The 22840-nt window shown below is 33.6% G+C and overlaps 1 protein-coding gene across 1 annotated transcript; it reads right to left on the minus strand.

Annotated features, from left to right (window-relative positions):
• Positions 1 to 685: 685 nt before the first annotated feature.
• LOC129759100 (peptidoglycan recognition protein 3-like) lies at positions 686 to 20145 on the minus strand. The gene is made up of 8 exons (XM_055756520.1): positions 19898 to 20145; positions 9123 to 9783; positions 8840 to 9061; positions 7723 to 7874; positions 1769 to 1916; positions 1472 to 1701; positions 1169 to 1322; positions 686 to 1090 (listed from the first exon to the last, which is right to left on the minus strand). Exons 2-8 carry the CDS (start codon positions 9676 to 9678, stop codon positions 804 to 806), a joined length of 1749 nt encoding a protein of 582 aa, XP_055612495.1. The 5' UTR covers positions 9679 to 9783; positions 19898 to 20145; the 3' UTR covers positions 686 to 803.
• Between the last annotated feature and the right edge of the window lie 2695 nt (positions 20146 to 22840).

Here is a 22840-nt window from a genome sequence, read left to right on the forward strand (position 1 = left end):
ACCTTATGTCAAGCAAAATGAGAGCAAGTTCGGCTCTCAAGGCGTGATAGCAAAATTTGCTATAATTTTGCCATAAAAGTCTGCTCGGGAATTCAGCTTTCTTGGACACTTAGTGAACTTTTTTTTTAAGCATTTCGTAGCTGATTTACAGCCTTTTTCCGAAACATGTTTTTTGAATTTTTTTTCTTAGACCTTGTATAACGAAAAACTAAAGTGTTTTAGCTGAATATTGTCTGAGCAACATATTTGAGAACACATTACGAGGTTTAAAAAACAATAAATTTTGTAAAAATCGTTTGGGAAACAACAGAGATATATTGGTTTTAGTCAGGAGTGTCAAATAGACTCTCCGGGGACTGGAACGGGTAAAAATTTCAGTGACAGATGACGGTTAGGTAATCAGTGATTTCCACTTTTAACTACTCGAGTCCTAAGTTCCTTGGGTTTTAAGCCTATTATTGGCAAAATTCACAAAATTAGCCTAATTAGATTTTTTGCATACAACTGCAGTGCGGTTTTCGAATTGTAAGTAAAACGCCAATCAAAAATAGGTACAGATATACGAACAAAATAAAAATAAGTGTTGGGATAAAGGGTTCCAATATAAATCTATGACAGGATTGAGTCGGTAAAAGAATAAATTATGGAGTTTCTTCAAAATATGTATAACAAGCAAAGTTATCGGTTTGAAATGGCAATATAGAATTATATTCTCGTTTTCAATCACAGAATGTTCCGTTTATCTTATTTTATGAATACAATATTTGAGCTGTATGGTTTTCCAAAAATTTTATTCGACATCTTCAAATCAATTCAGGCTGACTCGTAGTAACATCTGGATCCCTCCAATGACCGGGAGCCAAAGTGTTAGACCAGTGCGGCCAGGTTTGAATAATTTCGTACAATTTTTTCCCGGGGCTTTCGAATGGAGCTAGCTGCCGATGCCCATAGAGCGAGTATCTTTTTGATAGTTTCCCTAACTGAAGGCCGAGGCCAATCAACTGTTTAGCAGCTCCGAGTTGCGATGCTGGAGGAACATGGTCGGTAAAAGTTCCGATGAATGCGATGCAGATGCTGTCGTTGTTATACCCTGTGAATAGACAAAAAAAAAGGCACAGTCCATAATTAACGAGACGAAGCTCTAAATCATTGCTGTGGTTTTACATGCCTAATGTGTGTGCACCAACTTTATCCCAACCTCGGCCCTCGTATGCATTGCCATCTCCTCCCACTAAAAAGTTGTAGCCGATGTCGAAAAAGTTTTTGGAATCATTGGCCATGTGGAAATCCTGGATTTTTGAAGTTATGAATACACATTCAGCCTGAAAAAAAACAATGTAAACCAATAGATACTTATTTTGGTACAGTTAATTTAAATTGATCAATGATTTCAGTTAACTAACAATTGGATATATCATTTCAGTCTTTATTGTCGTTTTGGTATTTACAATTAGAAGGTAGTTCATCATGTTCTACTATCAGAGAAATGGGAATGGTTTTTCAATCTTTCAAACAACAAATCTCCGGGGCTCTCAGTATTTTTCCAGGTTCTGGCCCCATACAGCTTGTAATTTTTCGATAGGTATCCCTCACTGACTCCTTTCCTCAGCAAAGCATCCAGTTTTTCCATCTGAGCCTCTGTGGCGTTCATGCGACTGTAATGTCCTACGAATGCTATCCCTTCACTTATTGCGTTTTGTCCTAGAATAATCAACGAAAATTTGAAATTAATAAAATTTGAGGGCGTCTGGCTAGTTGCTTGTTTTACCTCTGAGAAATGCACCGACTTTTTTCCAGCCACGTCCTTCATAAACTTCGCCATCGCCACCGATCATAAAGTTGTAAGCAATGTCGGAGTAATTGTCCGTTTCCATATGTTTCACCTGCATGAACCGAATGCGATAGGAGCAAGCACTCTAGAAGTGTAGGGACGGAATAAACAAAAAAGTTTTCGGTTTGAGCGCGGCACTGGATCACAAAACATCATTGAAATATCCTTATGGTGTTTCTGAATGAGTCAGTGATGAGAACGTAATCCTACCTTCTCATTTATTTAAAAAAAATCATGCTAGCAAAATCTAATGGTTTTCTGTTATTACTAAATGAAAAATGATAAAGTTTCAATTCAATCTCGAAAATTTAAAATGAACTTCAGAATAGTAAAATACGTTTTGTGAAATAATTTTTGTAATCCATAATATCTTTGTACATTAGAGCACAATCGAAAGTATGAATAATATCTATGTGTGTTTGGAATGTTACTGCCTACAGTTATAAGTTTATCTCTCGAGATAAAACCAATAACACAAGGCAACAAAATTTACATTTTTCCGAGGTGCAAAGAACTTAGGAACTGATCTAGACTAATTTGGGGGCGCTGATTCCAAATGAGCGATATGATTTTTTCTAGCAGCTCTTGTTTTCGAAACAACTTTGGAAAATGGGAAAAAAAATCATTTAATGAATTAGTGCACTTTTTTTTACAATACTTTAGAAGATTACAAAGATTTGGAAATTGAAGGTTTTAGTTAAATAATGAGCTTCTTAAAGATCGCGAGTAATTTTGACTTCTGAGGTAGAGGGTTTTTTTTATTGTTTATTTTTTCCAATTTTGCAAAATACGGCAATTTTAACGAAGTTTTCGAGAAATGTTAACCCAAATTGGATCTTAGATATTTCTTAAACCATAAGTCCAATCGTTTTGTAGTCTTCATCAAAGTTCCTCAATGAATTAAAATCTTTTATATCAATAGTTTTCTTTACACATTATTTGAAATTATCAGTTATTTGTGGAATTTTTTTTACAACAATTATAGGAAACTTTAGCTTTGAAGCAGTCTGAACACGTTTAAATTTGTTTCAGAATTTGCAAAAAATGTTTGAAGTGTATTAAAAAAAAAGAAAAATTTTGAAAATAAAGTTCTTTAGCCTGTGCGATTTAGCAATTTTTGTAAAAAATGTTCAAAATTTGTCCTCAACGATAAAGTTTTCCGTAGAAAAAAAGTTGATTATAATCGAAAAATTTAATTTTTATATATTTTTAAATTTTAGAGAATTAATTTAGGTTTTGTTATTTTGTTTGTTTATCAACGTTTCCAACAGATGGGTTAAATTTCAGAAACAAGATTGGCTGGCGGGCCAAACATCAAATGTTTCTGGAGTGTTCAAAGAAAAAATATACAGACCCAGTTCGTTTTTGGCATTATCCGTGCTAAACCGTTCGTTTTTTGGCAACATAAAAATGGTTTTTTTTCACTTTTTTTGTTTTTTCTTTTAATTTCAAATAGATCAAACTTAACGTTAAACATAATATTTGCATTTAATTTTTAAATTTTTCTCAATTTCATTAGTAATTTATCAGTAAAAAAAGAATTATTCACTTTTTACTGCTGAAAACTAGTATAATTGAGCCAATCGAAAAGAAAAAAAATCAATGGTAAAATTGTGTTTTACATTAGTTTTGATTGATTTGAAATAAAAAAGGGACACAAAAAAACTGTTCGATTTTGGCAACACAAAACTTACGAGCGTGTTGCAAAAATCGTCTGTAACAACAAATTTTTGAAAACGCTATAAAAAACATTTGCCTAGGTCACATGGAGTATAGATTCATCTTAATAAGTCATTTTTGTTACTGTCATATTTTTACAAATTTGGCCTTCATTTGATAAATATATAGTAGAAATATTATGCAATATGAAATGAGCTATTCCCCTTAATTTATGTATGTAATATCCCAGAAATTTTAATACGCCCTACAATGGACATTCAGTCAATTTTATGGTCTCCAAATATAAAAAAATGACGCCCAATTTTCCAAAGTGTTCAAATCACACATTCTCCTCAGAAAAAAACTGATAGATAAATTTAAAAAAAAAACGACAGAATAGAATAATTGAAAAAAAAGTTCATAAGCTTTTAGCATTGGAAAAATTGACGAACTTTAGTTTAATCATAAATAATATTGATTTTTCAAAGTACGAACCTCAACCTCCATTCAATCCCACTCTTTCAAATTTTCGAGTATCTGGATTTGCGAAGCTTATTGGGAAAGTCTTCTTTAAAAAGGATGAATACGAAATTGATTGTTTTATTACCATTGCACCTTTTTTAAGTATTCATTTTACTTAAAAAAAAGTCGTTCTTCTGAGAGATTTCTCAGTACCAAACCGGTTCTAGTTGAATTCTACTATCCAACTGTAAATTCGGTCTAGTTTTTCATTATCGATGTACATAAAAACAAAGTACGTTGCCAATTTAAATATTTTTGGATTTCGGTGAACTTTAATAAATATACCACTTTCTGTTAAGGCTGAACAAAAAATAACAAATTGGAAAAAATCACAGAGCAGATATTTTGCATAGTTTGCAAAAGTTCTTAAATTTGATGAACGAAGTTGTTGAAATAGAATTTAAGTTACGAATACTTGAATCTTTTGTAAAAGTATGATTTAAATGATGATGTTAAAGTTAATATGATTTTTACGATTTTTAACGTTTTCGATACGATCTTACTATCTGTCAGAGGCTATCCAAACTCCTCAAGATTGAGGCTAGACATCGCTTGAATGTTCTTCATACCAATTGCAATGATATAAAGTTGCCAAAACCCAATCGGAAACATTGAAAAATGTGTGATGGATTTTACAGAGAATGTGTCGAATACCATACAATTGTACGTAATTGTAATTGTTTTCTTATTCAGTGATAGTAACCGTTTTTGTAAAATTATATGAGGCCTTTTAAGCCTATGTGCTAAAATGATCGATTTTGAGTAAAAAAATATTGCCAAACGATTCATAATCTTCAAAACTATATTTGCTGATTTTTTCAGATTTTATAAATTATATTCGAATGCGTTTACGTTCGAACGAAAAATTGCAAATTTTCGAGAAATGTATGGAAAATGGCCAAACACAACAATTTAAAAGCGAAATTAGTTTTTATACACTTTTACACCCATTTGGCTTATATCGAATCAAAGAGATTTTGAGATCTTTGTTTTAAATTTAGTTAGTGTAGATTCAGGTATAATCATCCAAATAATGTTTGCAGACCAAGAAAAACGTTCAATTCTTAGAACATGGTTTTTTTTTCCAAAAAGAGCTACGCGGGCCACAAAAAGATGGTCTCACATGTGGCGCGCGGGCTATGGTTTGGCCACCTATGGTTTACACAGTTTCTTGTACAAACTTTATAAAGGCCACAAATAAACTCCATAAAAATGCTGTATTTTTTGTTTTCTCCGTGTTCAACCATTAACCCTCTACCGCCAATATATTTATTCAAAGTTTCTTTCCCATTTTTCAGTTGACTTCAGAACTGTAAAAGATTTCAAACCATCCAACATTCAACAAGCATTTATAAAACCTGAATATTTTTTTTTTCATTTCTTACACTACCGTCAAACGGGGCATCATGCAACAGCAGGGTTAGCTGCAATATTTGTATACCACAACACTTATTCAATTTTATTTTAATAAAATGTAATTAAAATTATGTCAAAATTTTTTTTTTCTTTTTTTTTCGCATGTTTTTCAACATCGATTTTCTCTTATCTAGTCCCTGAAATTTCATCTAAGTTGGATTCATTTCTCTACAAAAAAAGTTTCGCTGACTGAATGTTTGAGTCAAGACCCATCTCAACCCATCGCAATTTAAAAAAAAAAAAAAAATATGTCAAAATTTATTGAAAATTTCATAAAAATGTCTTTGTAATTTATTGGAACATAACGAACTTTAAGTGCTTTTTTCGAAATTAGCTTTTATGCACTTATACCACTGACCAAACTGACTGGACACTCGATTTCGTTTTCTGGATAATTTTTCCAACAGTCGCAATGTCGATTCCAGAGTGCGCATCGATCGATTTGAAGAAATGTTATCCCAGTTAGAAAATGCCACCCAACTTTCAAAATAAAACACGCAATTTCTACGATAAAATCGGGCTAAACAGGACCATTTTTCCTACAGGGCATTTTTTGTCAAACTTTTCAGGTTCGCCACCTGCCGTCGGTATTGCGAACCTTCAAAATCTGACAACAAAAAATTAGACAGAAAATGATTGAATGTTTGTGCTAAGTGTTATGTCAGTGTGGTCAGTGCTTATACCCCTGTGGTTCCAAGGGCCTCAAATGGAATTTTAATAACTTTAATGGAAAAAAAATTAACATAACAATTTAAATAAAATTTCATGATTAAAAATATGAGGTAAATAGGAAAAATAAAATAAATAATTTCAAAAGTATCTACAAAATGCAAAAATTCTGTGAACTCTGAGAAAATTTTCAATATTCTGTGGTCTGTGACACAGATTCTGTGAAGGAAATTCGTCAAAAAAAATTTAAAATTACAGATTACTCTGTGATTTCAGCAACTTTGCTATGAGACTCGAAAGTTTTGATAAAAAGTTGAACCTTGAGCTGATTAAAATCCTTTAGAATATTGATGCTTAATTCGAACAAGCTTTCAAGTGACCGTTCTATGGAACTTTCCATTATTTGAGCATTTGATAATAGTTCCGGTTTTCCTCAAGAGTATAGGAAAAAACGTTCTTGACATTTTTAAAATGGCACATACAAATCCACAGACATCAACAGAACTCGTCGAGCTGAGTCGATAGGTACCTATAAAGGTATGCCTAAGACCCATAATTAATGATCTCCCCAATCGACCGATAACCAAACCTTTCTGTAAGAAAGGCAAAAACCGTACCTATCAAGTCAGTCTCTAGTATTGGCATGGAACACCAATAATGATAAGCAGTCTTTAGGATAGTGCAGGAATCAAAATTCTGCACGAAACTGAAACTTAAAATCTCAGGAATAAATAGAAAAAAAAACTTCAGGAGATCGAAAATAAACCAATTTAATAGATTTTTCCAAGGCTAAAGAATCGATCAAAAAATCGAAAATTTGAGTACAAAAGATCCATCTCGCAAAGATCGACCCAAGATTGACCAATCCTAGTCAGTATCAGACAAAGTGAATTTCAGAAGTTTGACTACTACTCAATTGTTTTTGCATACTTTAAGGCGCAATATTCTAGTTTTTTGATAAATACTGTCTTTTTTTAACAGATGAACTGGATGAACATTTATTATTGGACACATAATAAGTAATTTTGTGATAACCAATAAATAATTTTTTCAGAAGTTTTTCTACTAAAAAAACTAAAGTTTACTATTGCTTTGGAAATATGACACTATGAAGTTCATATTACACTCTAATATTTGACATACTGGAATAAATATTTCTATTATAGTTTTTTCATGCGGGAATCATTTTAAAGTGATAAAAAGGTCTTCGAATCACATTTTGTAAAATTTTTGAAACAAAGTTTGATAACTCGAAAACATTTTTTTTAAATTGTTTTTGAGAAAACAGCATTGTTGTTTGTTTTATTTGGCACATTTTTTAAACATTTGAATTTCGTAAGACATTCCGGTTCCAAAATAAAGCGAAGGAATCAAGTATCCCCAGGGATCAAGTATCCTCATTCTCCCCAGCTTAATCAACTTAAACTAATTAAAAACATTTTTGGTGTTTTTGGCGTACATTGATTAATTAGAGATCAATAAATTTACTTCCATTGACAAATTTTTGTTTTTCTCACCGGATTCATAGTTCATGCAGTAGAGGGTTAACAAAGTTTAAATTATCGTTTCTTATAAAAATTGGCCATGTAGGCCATGGTATATGAAAAAAAAAAACAAATTTTTACCTGTGTATTACAACCTTCGGTTGCTGTATGAGCTATGATTACTTGGCTGACTGGAAGCTTAAGTGGATCCAACTCTCCTCTGGCAGGCTGAGCTAACCACTCTAGGCGGCTCACTATTCGCAATGGTTTCTCTCCGGGAAGTAGGTCTTTATCTGCAATCAGGTAAATCGGGTTATAATCAATGGTAAGATAAGAAATTACTAGTCATATGTATTTCTACAATAAATTTAACAAAACGCGATATTGTTCATGGCTCATGGGCCTGCGCGTTAGATTGGACTGTCGAAATTGGTTGACTTCAATTGATCATTGCAATGCATTGGTTGGCATGCCGAAAGGTCACCTGCAAAGTTGAGGGACGATCGGACAACGGGAAGAGCTACGCAAAGTGCCTTAATTTCGTATTATATTTTGAAACGTTCCGTTTTGGAGAAGTATGGAAAAGAGGATCATTATCTTTTATTTCATTACGGTCCAGTTTATTTTAAACCTTGATTTTCTGAAAGCTCAAATTTTCATCAGCATTTACAAATGAGCAACGCACTGTGTGATAGATGACATGTGCGACCGAAAAACTTTAGTTAAAATGCTTGCCATTTCGTAAAAAATGAACCGATTACAATCAATTTCGTTTAACTGAACAGCATTTTTGTTTTACTGTTTATCTAAATCTTAACTGCTAGAAATGTCGTTTCCCCATATGGTCATGATTACGAAAGTTTTTTTTGAGCTTAATAGATGCACGTTAGGGTGGCAATGCACAGGATGTATGGGAAAAATTTCATGATCGACCTCAAAAACTGACCATATACATTTTGTAGATTGGCCTAGAAACTGACCTGTGCAAAATTTTAGCTTAATCAGACTTGATTTAAGGGTGCCTCAAAGTTTCGGTTTTTACTTTCAAAAATCGCCAAAGGTGGGACCAAAGGAAATCGGAACAATCAAAATTTTAATATTGATGCCAAATGACTTAAAAAAGCGAGTTCGAGCCCTAGTAACAATAAAACTCAGTGAATGGAATGTAATACTATTTAAAGTATTTTGTTAATTAAACTGAATTCTCGATATTCCTTCTATGTATCAGAAATGAAAGTATAAGCATTTGCATATGTACCTATGCCAGTATCAGGGGGTACATTAGTCCGATCATCGTCACCATCACCGTAATGTGGGGCTTGTAATCGACCTTTACCTGAAAGTATTACGGCGATTACAGAAGATGTGATGATGACCATTACTGCCACTAAAATTATCACAACCAGAATGGGTTTCTCCTTAACGATGGTTTTAAGACTAGTTTTCCACGATGGAACTGGATTGATGGTCACCGGCTGATCTGGAACAGAACAAAGCTGATTAACTGGTCTCATTCCACAATCCTTTTTCCACAAACATACCTTTGCCTACATTTTTGGCTCCAAGTTCTCCGTCGGATTCCTGATATCCCTGATTGATGGCACCATTCTTCTGGTTATCGTGGTAAATGTTTTTGATCACCACCTGTCCCTTGATGTACGTTTTATTACCAAACGTGATGTCTGACGAGTTTTGTACTGCGATGCTCCCGATGTTGGGACCTCGAGATGATCCCGGGGAGCCGTTGTTGCCATTGACAGTCAACATTCCATTCTGAACTAGCTGACTGCCAGGCTGAAGTGTCTGAGGAATGCGATCGATCGCTCGCTTAATCTCCTCATCATCACACTCACTTTCGCTGCTCTCGAAGGCACTCGAATCATTACCCCGGTCATCTTCATGAATTGAGGATATTGAAATGTTTTCATTGTTGCTGCTGCTATCGACCTTATCTACAACTGCACCAGTTTCTATCCGTTGACTAGTACTGTTTGCACTAGTGTTAACACTATTATCGCTCTCATTTGAAGTCTTTTTGAGGGTTGGTTCTGTGCTGGAGGTTGTGACAGTATTTTCAACGCTTTTTGCCTTTGCCATAGTTATATGTTCGTTGAATATTGTGATAGAAGTCTATTCGACAGTTGGACTTCTTTATCTCTGGCATTGCATTTTTTATCAATTGTGAATTTGGCAAGGGAAAATCTGCAAAAATAAGATATGCATTTTGATTATTGTTTATTCGCATACTTGTTTTGTATAATGTCATTCAATGCTAGTTATTTTGTAAAACAAAAACTGCTTATCACATCTTAATATGTTTCCAAAACTGACTTCGGTTCTATTTTTAGGATCCTCGCCCCGGAACTAATTTTCAAAACAAAATCTAAAAAATTTGCTCTGAAGATTGAAATCATTGAAATTTATGATGAATTCTTGAAGATTTTTTTTTTTATAATTCTGACCATTTGTTTGTTCTAATTGAACATTTTAACAGAACGTTCATATAAATCATGAAACGCCTGGATAGCAAAAGGAAATGTTTGGGATCAGTGTGTTGACTATAAAACCAAAAAAAATCTTGTTTACAATTTTCACCAGTCAAAAGCGTAGTGTATTATTTTCTTTTTACGCCTTAGTTGCGCCTCAAAGTAAAAAAAACGGATTTCGTCAATGAATCTCCCAATATTTAATATTTTTGTAGTCTTGTGAAACTGGTAGGGAATAGTTGAAAAACGAACCTCCAACCAAATCCACAAAACTTTTTTTTATATCGATATAACATTGCGAATGCTTATGAAAATCTTAGGGAAGAATGAGGAGACTTGATCCCAGTTTCTTGTTTGCATCATACCTTTTTGGAAAAAAATAATAACACCGAGCCACCTACCGCAATCATCAACAACTATTGTTTGTGATCAATATTAAAATCAGATATTATGAATTGTGAATTGTGAAAAACTACAAAAATATGTACCTACAAACTTAACAAAAAAAAAAAACATAAGCTAAATAAAATGCAAATTAAAAACGATCAGGAGGTTTTATGCCCTTTGGAGGGGTCAGATGAACTGTGCTGCTCCGGGGGGCTTTTCCCTTCTCAAAAAACTCATACTCTTTTATAGTTTCTTAGAATGTTGCTATGCTCCAAAAATAAGGACGATTTGTGAACCCAGAGATAGATCAAAAATATTCATACGAAAAAATCCAAAACAGAGTCCAAACGTCTTAAAACAGAGAATTCTTTGATTTTACGTTCTGCCATATGGTTCATCTCAGAGAATCATGGAATAGAGGAAAAATCAAAATTTTCTAGACAGTATCAATCTTTTGAGACTTTGATATTGGTAAAATTCACAGTTGTGATGAATATTTTTGATATAATTTCGAGCCACCTAGAATACAAATATGCCTTTCTGAACTCTAGGCATCAATTAAATCCATTTACCTATATCCGAACCTATCATAAACAATGAAATGATATTGTAAAAATCAGACTTTGGTTCATTAAGCCTGTGGTCCAAATCATTTCGAATAAACGAATTTAAAAACAAAATGTAATTGTAATAAACAAATGTAATTGTAAAAAATGTTTTTGTAATAGTTTTTTCGTGTTGAAAACATTTTAAAATTTAGAAAAAAGATCTTATAGTAAAATTTTGTTAAATTTTTCAACCAAAGTTGAACAGCTCAAACTAAATATTTTTTGCAAGTTTTTTAAGGTAACATCATAGCAGGGCTGATCCATTTGGCACATCTTTGTAGTAGATTCCTGTTACGAGATGTGGCCGAGGAATCAAGTCATTCCTAAAAACAAGTTTTCTCAGTCCTCACTTTGCGCTATTGGTTTTCTAAAATCTCGAATCAGTAAACGATGTGAGCTTTCATTATGTTGTATGAAACAAAATGTAAACAAACAGTTGTATTACAAAAAAAAAACATACAAACTGGTGCAGCAAATAGAAATTCGCTGCAGCATTTTTTTTACTTTTCGACAAAAAACTGAGCAGTTTTTGAAAATCAACAAAACGTTTTCTTTATGTATAAGGCGCGCTCAGTTTGATGAAATTTGCAGACTTTTCAATGAAAAACTTTCTTGAAGAATAAACATAAAAATTAAATGATCGTTTCCAAGAAACAAAATTATGTACCCACTCACTAGTCGGTGATTTAATCAGACCAAATTGACAGTTGAGTAATTTTTTTCATTTTTTCCTGTTTTCCAATCCTGGACATATACTAGTCGCAAAATCATTTAATTTTGAATATTTGTGGTTTGGACAACATATTCATGAAGTGATATACAAATTTTAAACTTTTGCAGTCGTTATCGCTGAATCTTGATGATGTTTCATACGAAGCAAAGAAAGCGAACGCGAGATTTGTATTTATATTTAAATTTGTAATTACATTTAAACTACAAGGGTAAATACATAGACTAAGGGTGCTGTTGTACTGAGGCGACAAGCAGCGCGTTAATTTGCGTCCTGTTCACGCGACATAACTGCTCTCATTATGATCTGATAAGTTGTTAATGGCTCCCGATCGGAAGGAGACGATTCCAAGCATTAGCAGATGCAGAGAAGTGATGATCCGTAGTGAAATTCAAAGCGCCAATATGACATATCAATGCGTTGCTTTGCTTTCTTATTGGAACGAAGAATGCGGCGCGACGCTTGTCGCCCCAACATGACATATACCTGAGAAGCACGATTTACTAAAACTCGACCAATTTACAAATCTCATTGGATTCGCAATTAAAATTTAAAAAAAAATTGATCAAGTAAACTTTCAGCAATAATATGTAGACAATATTGAAATGAATGAAAAAATAGCAGTTAGATAACGAGTTAAAAACTAAAAAAGTCCCCAAAAACTCATTTATTTAAATTTGTTCTTTGTTTTTTGAAGTATTTGATTCGAATGTTTTATTCTAAAGGACCATAATTAATGGATTGATGCTATGAAATGAAACTGATATTTTTTGAATTTTAAACAACTCTCATACTTAAAAGATTTAAGAAACATTGATACTATTTACCGTTATTTTACAAGAAAACAATTTCACGAATCTGTAGAAAATATGTTCCTCATCGAGGAGGATTTTTTTTGATCGCCGCGCTTCAATATAATTTTATTTTAACCACGTTTTTCAGTGGATTTTAGATTCACAAACGTTTCTACAAGTTGTCCAGATGTTTCGAGCTATTCTGGCTCTCCCTTCTCTTCAGTGGACATAAAAATTATATTTTTAACACTGAATTTTCATCCAATTAACAATATAAAGAAAAAACTTTCAATCTGCTGGCTTTCTTATACACTTATTTGATACAAGACATAAGTAATGACGGAGGCCAGTAAATTTTTTAAAATATTGTTAATGAGATGAAAATTCAGTGTTAAAAATAAAATTTCAGTGTCCACTAGAGTGCTCCAAATTTGTATGGAAATTTTAAAACCTGTGGATTGTTATGAGTTGCAGGCTAAAATTGGTTCTAGGCCTAGTACAAGGTCCCATGCCAAATTTGGGCCAGATCAGACCACGGGAAGGGGTCGCTCAACGAGCCTGAAGTTTATATGAGATTTTGAGACATTTTTTCAAGGGGGAACATGTAAATCCAGTTTTTCATCAATAATATCGGTCCCTTTAAACCGATTTCTTTTGAATATGGTTTTTCTTAAAGTTTAAACTATGACAAATATTTCATCTCAAGACCGTATTTCGATAAGAGTTAAGATAAAAAAGTTAATTGGATAACATTTTTAAGGATGGTATTCATTACTGTCAATGAGGCGTTAAAATGTTTGACCGTCCCGACTGGAACCGTCAATTTGAAATGAATGCCATAACCGATTTAACCAGTTTTGTTGCGATAGATTGCAAAATCTTTAGATTTTTTTCAAAAATTTGGTTGCGAATCATATCCACATGATGGGTTGAAGAGCAGTCCAGGCGAAACTGTAGGAGATATTCGGATTACTGAAGCAATTACAGACTCTTAGTTTTATTATGATTACACACAACTTTTGTCCAAAGAAAAAAAAAATTGGTGAGAAATATATTCGCCAATTTTTTTAAAAATTGCATAACCACAGAGGCCAAAGAACTTAAGTACTGAAAGTCAAGTTCGGTTGTAGTTTTTGTACACTTCATCCCGGGGAACTGAAATGAAGTGAGAAAATTCGCCAATGACCACACAAATTGTGCAGCCAATGATTGAATTTTTGGTAATTTATGGCAATTAGTTAGAGAAAATTAGAGGGTTTGAGTTCAAATGAGAGAAACCAGTGCTCAGAGAGAGTGAAAATGATTTCAATTCCTTGCTTCAACCTGTTTCATAGCTAAAATTTTATATAATTTTTGATCAAATAAAGAACTGAGATATTTCAACGCATATGAAAAGTAAATATCAAAATTTTTACGAATTGTTGCCGTTGTTTTCCAACCCCGCCCTTAGACAAGGTATATGTTTCATTTCGGCTACCTACCTAACTTGGGTTAGGTACGGTAGGCAGGTAGGTATTTTCTATGGTAAAAGGACTATAATTGATACAAAAAAATGAGTTGAAATATTCTAGTTCTTTGTTATACAATTTAAACAAAAATTATAAAACAATACAGCTAAGAGACAAGTTGAAATGTGTAAAAACTACAACTGAAAAAAAACTGAAAGTGATGTTACTTAGCCCCTGCGGTTATGCAATTAAAAAAAACTGCCAAAAATATTTTCTCGGTGAAAAAGTTTTCCGTTGGACAAAGTTGTTTATTATCATAAGACTATGCTTCTGTGATATTACAACTAAAAAATGAAGTTGGTTAATTTTCCATGAAAGATATGAAAAAAAAAAACAGGAAAACCAGATCAGTAATCTAAATCTCCCCCACAGTTCCGCCTAAACTGCTGTCCAACCCATCATGTAAATATGATTCGCAACAAAATTTTTCAAAAAAATTTCAAGATTTTGCAATCTATCACAACAAAACTGGTTAAATCGGTTATGGCATTCATTTCAAATTGACGGTTCCAGTCGGGACGGTCGAACATTTTAACGCCTCATTGACAGTAATGAATACCATCCTTAAAAACGCTATGGAAGAGAACGAATTAGAATGTTATAAATCTCTCACATATATTGATGGCTTAACAGCACAAATAAAAAAAAACATTAGGTCCAGGTTTTAAACATATTAAAATCGCAACCAAACAAAGTAAAACGATCGGATCACTTCTACCGGTCGTGAAAGACAAAACTCCGCACGACGAGCATACTAATGTTGTGTACAAGATTGAATGCAATGGTAATCCAGACCACACCGAAAATTCAAACAGCTCCGAACGGAAATGTAACGCCTGCTATATTGGATGTACTATAGCAAAACTGAAACAACGAATGTCACAACATAGAACACAAACGAACGAGCTAAAACGACTGTGGGACAGAGGATGCACCGACCAGGATTACGAGATAACAACTTTGAGGCAGCAAACAGCATTATTGGAACATGAAGCAGCTATACACCACCTGTTCAACATCGATAAGGCCAAAATCATCGACAGGGGAGACAATCAAAATAAACTCATGATGCTGGAAAGCTGCCACATAAAAACAACATCATCATCAGTTAACATTAAAAAGGATACAGATATTTTACACTCAACATACACAAATATTTTTCAGTGTTTAGAAAAAATCAAAACCCAAGAAGCAAAACACAATACCAAGGATCAAAACACAACATCATAAACATTAAATTACACCAACACAAATTAGTGAACGCCATATTTAAAAACAACTCGAAAACCAAAACAGTCCACAGTGCAAAGTTCGGATGCAGAAAATTGTAAAACTCCTAAAATTCAATAGAAAAACGAATATTCTACGAAAATTCGTCAGCAGTAAGTCTCACCAAACTTTAAAATACATGAAACACAAAATTATAACCAACATAATCCAACACAGAAACCCAATGACAACAGTTCAAGATAAGCCGAATCAAACTTAACAAGAAAACGACACTTTATCGGTAAGCACCAACAAAATTCAAAGTCGATTTTCACTAAATTAGCAATAAATTGTAGCCCCTGATGAAGATCCAATAAGGATCGAAACGTTGGAGTAAAAAACAGTCGTTTTTACTTAAAAATCCGAGACTGATAGCCGTTAAAAATCCCTAAAAGAATCTGATATCTGAATCTGAAATCTGAATCTGAAATCTGAATCTGAAATCTGAATCTGAAATCTGAATCTGAAATCTGAATCTGAAATCTGAATCTGAAATCTGAATCTGAAATCTGAATCTGAAATCTGAATCTTAAATCTGAATCTGAAATCTGAATCTGAAATCTGAAATCTGATTCTGAAATCTGAATTTTAAATCTGATTCGGAAATCCGAATCTAAAATCTGAATCTGAAATCTGAATCTGAAATCTGAATCTGAAATCTGAATCTGAAATCTGAATCTGAAATCTGAATCTGAAATCCGAATCTGAAATCTGAATCTGAAATCTGAATCTGAAATCTGAATCTGAAATCTGAATCTGAAATCTGAATCTAAAATCTGAATCTGAAATCTGAATCTGAAATCTGAATCTGAAATCTGAATCTGAAATCTGAATCTGAAATCTGAATCTGAAATCTGAATCTGAAATCTGAATCTGAAATCTGAATCTGAAATCTGAATCTGAAATCTGAATCTGAAATCTGAATCTGAAATCTGAATCTGAAATCTGAATCTGAAATCTGAATCTGAAATCTGAATCTGAAATCTGAATCTGAAATCTGAATCTGAAATCTGAATCTGAAATCTGAATCTGAAATCTGAATCTGAAATCTGAATCTGAAATCTGAATCTGAAATCTGAATCTGAAATCTGAATCTGAAATCTGAATCTGAAATCTGAATCTGAAATCTGAATCTGAAATCTGAATCTGAAATCTGAATCTGAAATCTGAATCTGAAATCTGAATCTGAAATCTGAATCTGAAATCTGAATCTGAAATCTGAATCTGAAATCTGAATCTGAAATCTGAATCTGAAATCTGAATCTGAAATCTGAATCTGAAATCTGAATCTGAAATCTGAATCTGAAATCTGAATCTGAAATCTGAATCTGAAATCTGAATCTGAAATCTGAATCTGAAATCTGAATCTGAAATCTGAATCTGAAATCTGAATCTGAAATCTGAATCTGAAATCTGAATCTGAAATCTGAATCTGAAATCTGAATCTGAAATCTGAATCTGAATCTGAAATCTGAATCTGAAATCTGAATCTGAATCTGAAATCTGAATCTGAAATCTGAATCTGAAATCTGAATCTGAAATCTGAATCTGAATCTGAAATCTGAATTTGAAATCTGAATCTGAAATCTGAATCTGAAATCTGAATCTGAAATCTGAATCTGAAATCTGAATCTAAAATCTGAATCTGAAATCTGAATCTTAAATCTGATTCGGAAATCCGAATCTCAAATATGATCTCTAAATTTGAGTCTGATTTCTGAATTTGAAATTTGAATCTGAAATTTCAATCCTAAATCTGAATCTGAAATCCTAATTTTAATTTGAAATCTGAAAACTCGATCTGAAATATGAAACTGAAATCCGAACTTGTATCTGAAATCTGAAACCTCGTAACTCAATCAGAAATCTGAAATCTTGAACTTAAAGCTTTTAAACGACAACCAATTTTAGGTTGGAAAACAACACGTGTCAATCGCATCAATGCGTGTCAACCAACTAATAACGTAAGGATGAGAGTTATTAATCAAACACTAGCGACACCATGTCCTCCATAGAAATATTTAGATTAGATAGGAAGCTTTAGGAGAGCTTTTGAAAACGGCCATACATTTGTCCTAACTACAAAACGTCAAACACCTGGCATCGCGGATAGTAAACTATCAGTTTTTTTTTCAAAAAGAAGTTTTCCAAAATATATGTTACGGGTATAATTGATCCCTAGAGCCCAAAATGAAATATTTTCTTTTGAATGGATCCTGATCATTGGTTATAATGGAATTATTAATATCTGTCTAATGATTTATGTTCATCCAGTAATTATCTGTCAAAAAGGACTAAAAATACTGTATTAATTTAAAAACTAGAAAATAGCGCCTTAAAGTATGCAATGAATCGAGGGTAGTAAACAAACTTTTTGAAATCTCTTTGTCTGATACTTACAAACTGGTAAATGTCAAAAAAATAGTTACCGGACCTTTTATCTTCGGATTTAACTAGATTTTTGCCTAGGGTTAGGGCTCCCTGAATTAAGGATCAAGTCTCCTTTAGTAAAGGATCAACATAAACAAATATAACAATTTGCAAAAGACGAAATGCAAAAGACGAGGAGTTGCTAAAATTTCCCAAAAAGTTATGATGAAAATAAGAAAAAGGGATCAAGTATCCCCATTCTTCGCTATGCAAAAGAAATCGGTTCAAAGGGACCAAGATTATTGATTTCATGATCCTCCCGAACAAAATCCCATTCTAATTTCAAGCTCGTTGAGCGACGCCTTCCAGTGGTCCGATCTGGCCTAAATTTGAAATGGGAACTTGCACTAGGCCTAGGACCAATTTGAGCCTGCAGCGCATAACTTTTTCAAAAGTCGGAGCCTTCGGGGCCATCTAGTGTCCACTCAAGAGAAGCGAAAGCTAGAGTAGCTTGAAATGTCTGAAAAACTGATAAAAACGTTTTTGAATCAATTTACCTTTTATTTTTGAATAGAACCACATTAGTTGAATTACCATGGCATACCATTGAATGATTTTGTTTTATAAAAAATATAAAAATTGAAATATTTAGCTTCATATGCCGTTCATTTCAAAATCCGTTGACAAACGGTACAAAAATGGTCATATAAACTTTCGTTGTTTTGATACTTAGTCTGTGAAAATTTCATCAACGCCTCCCTGAGTTCAAAGATTCTTTCGCCGTCTTGGTGAATATCACTTTGAAGATCACTGATATATAGAGAAAAAGCTAAGTGCTGGAAAACGAAGGCAGTATATGCATTAAATTGTCAAAGTACAATACCTATGTGTTCATCGAGATCAAGCTCAAATATTCGTCAACCCAGTGTTCAATAAAACTCCCCGCTGAAAATGTTACCATGGCATAACACAACGATCACAAATATTCAATGCCAATAATACTGTACCCAAAATGTTTAATTTTGTTTTAGTGGCCAGAGTTACCTTTTGTGAAACGCTACTAGTCAATTTAAAGATTCAGAAGATCTAAAAAATCGTCTCAATTAAAAAAAAATACAATTTCTTTTGTACTCAGTCCGCCAAATGATTAATAATGCTGACCGCAATCTTAGCTATGTAAATGCAAGCTTATGAATTCAAATTTTTGTAGCATCGTTGTTTAAGTATTTTATAAAGCTACCATGAATTTCAGCGCCTTATTTCTAGACGAGCTTAAAGCTAAAGTTCTTTTAAAATTTGTATCGTGTATCAATATTGGACAAAAAATCGCTCGACGTATCATCCGTTTGAATTAATCATCGCAGATAAATGTACACTGCAAACCAAATATCGGGTTAACCAGACACAGGAATAAAAAAACAAACTATACGTCTACATAATCGATTGAGTACACAGTACAAATACTACGAATATGAATAAAATTCTCAACTCAAACATGGTTCATAAATTGTAATGTTTCCCAAACAGTATAAATACGACAATTTCAACGAACGGATGCCAGCCACTCTTTCTTTGTGAGCCCGGTCAGAATTCTCGGATACGCAAATAATAATATAACTCAAACAGAGAATACCTACCTACTAAATGTTAATGCCCGCCAGCCATTCTGAGAAGCTGGCCGAGTAAACAGAACCCTACCCTTTATTCAATCGCCAGCAGAAGCCTATGCTTGGCAAAATTTCTAAGTCCTTTCCGGGTTTGAATTCCCATAGCTGATCATATTGCGCCTTACGAAATTTATTTCACCTGTATCACGTGCAATTCTCCACAAACCAATTCTAATATGTAATTATTTAGAAAAAAAAAACACAATCGCCATCGGTATTCAGCTGTGGCGAGAATACGTGGGAGATTGTTCAAATTGCCTTTAAGATGATCAAAATGATCTGGTGTAATCGATTTGACAAAATCGTCGACAAAATGATCGATGTTTCATATTGGAATACCCCTGTTTATGAAATTTGGAATAAATTAAAAACATACGGCAGCACACTTTCACTTATGTTGTTTACTTATATTGTGTTGTTTTACAAATGAGATCTCATTTATAATCTCGTCTGATTCTGTTATCAGGTTGGTTGAATAATTATTGTATTAATCGCACCTTTAGTTCTTGGAACTGCACTGATAAGCTTATGCAGCTAAATAGTCCCTGGGTTGTGACTGCAGTAATCTGGGAACTGATGAGATAGTTTGCGCTTTCTGGTATATGACAGTAATTTAATTGCTCTGGCAGCAAATCTATACCAGACACCGAACGATCACTCGACACTTCACATTTAGTAGACTTTCGCGATCCACTCGGCTGCGCGATTCATCGAAGACTAGTGGATTGCAGCCGACAGATGAAACACTCACTACTTCACAGGAGATGAATACTTACACTGACTGGAACGGGGAGACACTATCGAATAATGTTGACAACCCACTAGCCATGTTGGTGTGATAGAGTAAATTTTTCATTCCGGTTTTTAATTTCCAGCTCAATAGTGACGACACGGACGTTTCGTTGAGAACGATTGGAAGCTTTGTCCAGCAGATGCTCACACAACATCACAACATTTGCATACGCAAAGTAAATAACCGATCGTTACGGCTCTTCAGGGTAGCTTTGGATTTGGAAATCAAATAATATTTTTACTATTTAATCTATATTTTCAAATGTTCATAAATGTTGAAAAACTCTAACATTGATTAAAGTTCACCTATGGTTAACACAAAAGCTGTGGGCCAAAACATTCTAAGCTACCCTAGTTTCACAGCTCAACAACGACGTCAAAGAGTGACGTCATAAAGCGGATTAATCATTCCCGTCAGATCAGTATCAATCCAATAAAATTCTCAAGGATTGTAGCAAATTGAAGTCGTGTCATGACTAATACATACAACGTGAATTTCTAGATTTTGGGCTTTAACATCCTGATTAAGAATCTTAAACCGGTTTAAAAATGGGTAAATATGGATAAATGCACTACATTTCGAAGATTGTCGTTCGAAATTGGCAAAATCGTTCGAATTAAAAGTCTCTCAAGCTTATTATATGCAATGAATTTGTGATAGTACATGAAGCTTAAAGCTGTTCCACAGCTTTCAATAGACATGTTTCTATTTCTTTAAAATATGTTTCACCTCCAGAATTCTTAAATTTGAAAATATTTTTACATTGTAATCCAGAGATTTCAATTTCGAACATGCCGTGTTTTACCCCTAATCCGCTCTTGAGCAGGCTTGTAATTGGTCACCATCGTTTGAATTTTTCCGGAGACAACCACCACACATCGTTCGTGACAATCGTGGAGAGCGCAATCGTTTGATCGGAGAGCAAAAAAATGTCAAACGAAATTTTGATCTTTTTTGTGGTTAGTCGTTTGCCTGTCATCCCTCTTGCGTAGATAATCGAGATAATCATTCCACATTGTTCGACCAACACATCCAAACATCACCCGGCGCTGCAGAGTGACGAGTTTTTTTTTTCAACAGGAGGGAGTGAATAGAAAAGATTGCATTTGCTTATTGAGTCTGTAAGTTTTGCTGCGTGAAAGAGATAGGCGATGTCGTAAACTGTCGGGAATGATGGTCGTTTGACCATCAAATTATCCCTCTCGTGTACCAAGACACGAAATTTCGTTCGACAATCACACAAAGAAGAATGAATGTCGTTTCGTTTGATGGTAGTCGACTGTTCGGCAAGTTTTCGGTCGCATTCGTTTGATGGCACGAACAATGATACTGATAAAAGCAGGCTGTGCGACTGTCAGAGAAAATGTCGATGGTTTACAAGTCTGCTCTTGAGTGTCAATATGATGCTATTGGAAGTTTGGTGGCTTGTAACTTCATTCGGGTTCATCCAAATAAAAAAATCTTCGTGGACCCTCAATGAATTCATGAAATCTTTAATTTTGCATCATTACTTTTCAATGGAAGCACCCTGAAAGCCCAAACAAAAAAAAAACTCCCTAATTAGACATTGAGTGTCAATTTGACACTCCTTGCTTAAATTCGCTATATCTCGCTTGTTTTTCAAACGATTTGAACTAAATTTATAGTTTTGGAAATTTATTAATGCAACTCAAATATTTCTCAGAAAAAAAAAATACTGCTTCAACTTTTCAGTTTTCCGTTTTTCAAAGTCTAAGAGGAAAAATCTTGATTCAAGGATTTATTTGGAAAAAAACCATAATAAATAAAATAAAAGTTATCAAGAAACCTTATCCAATGTTTTAAAAATCTTAGTAAAGCTTACTAACCAAAGCTTCAACAAAAAAAAATTCTTGATTGAGAACAATCTCGTTCGGGAAATTCTATCTCACAGCCTGTTTCTGAAAAAAGAGAGGTTTGGAAACAGAAAAATGGGTTCGTTTTTAATTTTCGGATTTTTATGGCATGAAGGTTAATAGAGCTTTTTTTATTTCGGGGACATGATATTTAATCAAAGAAAACTTATAAAAGCCATTGCACAGTGGAAATGAAATTAAATATTTGCTATATGCAATGAGCGCAGCAAATCACCAAAATTTTCTTCTACAGTTTTTTTATTTTTATTTTTATTTTTTTTTTATGTAGCGGCCCACCACACTCCCCCATACCAAAAGGCTCCATTGAGTCCCCTGGTAATGGACGCTACTGTTCTCAGCACGTCTGGCAGCAGAAACAACAACAAACAATCTAATACGCGACGCGAGCAAAACATTACTCGTGCTGAGAACTCAAAGTTTATAGTTTAATGCGAGGATATGTTAAACTAATTTATACTTTGAATCTCAATGGAAAGAGGTTTCCTTTAAAGAGATTCATTTACGAGTATTATGTGTTCGTATTCCCGTTGTGAAACGTAGGTTTTGAATAGAAGTTGACGAATGCAGGTTATCAAAGACATACAATATAGTTTGGAGATTACAAAAATCTGATAAGGGTAAGATATTATGGACTCTGGATGCATAAATAAGCCTTGTTGGATGCAGCAAAGGAAGATTGTAATTATTTTTCAAGCATCTATTTTGCAAAGTTTGAAATTTATGTAAGTGTGAAAGAGATGCTCGTCCCCAGA

This window comes from Uranotaenia lowii, unplaced genomic scaffold, assembly GCF_029784155.1.
Source record: "Uranotaenia lowii strain MFRU-FL unplaced genomic scaffold, ASM2978415v1 HiC_scaffold_102, whole genome shotgun sequence".
NCBI classification, from domain to species: domain Eukaryota; kingdom Metazoa; phylum Arthropoda; class Insecta; order Diptera; family Culicidae; genus Uranotaenia; species Uranotaenia lowii.

Bases quoted from the DNA above. Each gene is read 5' to 3' on its own strand.
- LOC129759100 (XM_055756520.1), bottom strand. From the start codon at position 9,678: ATGGCAAAGGCAAAAAGCGTTGAAAATACTGTCACAACCTCCAGCACA. The intron at 7,875-8,839 runs GTACATATGCAA...ACCTGATTGCAG, and splicing joins ACCCCCTGATACTGGCATAG to ATAAAGACCTACTTCCCGGA. The intron at 1,323-1,471 runs ACATGATGAACT...GTTTTTTTTCAG, and splicing joins CCCATTTCTCTGATAGTAGA to GCTGAATGTGTATTCATAAC.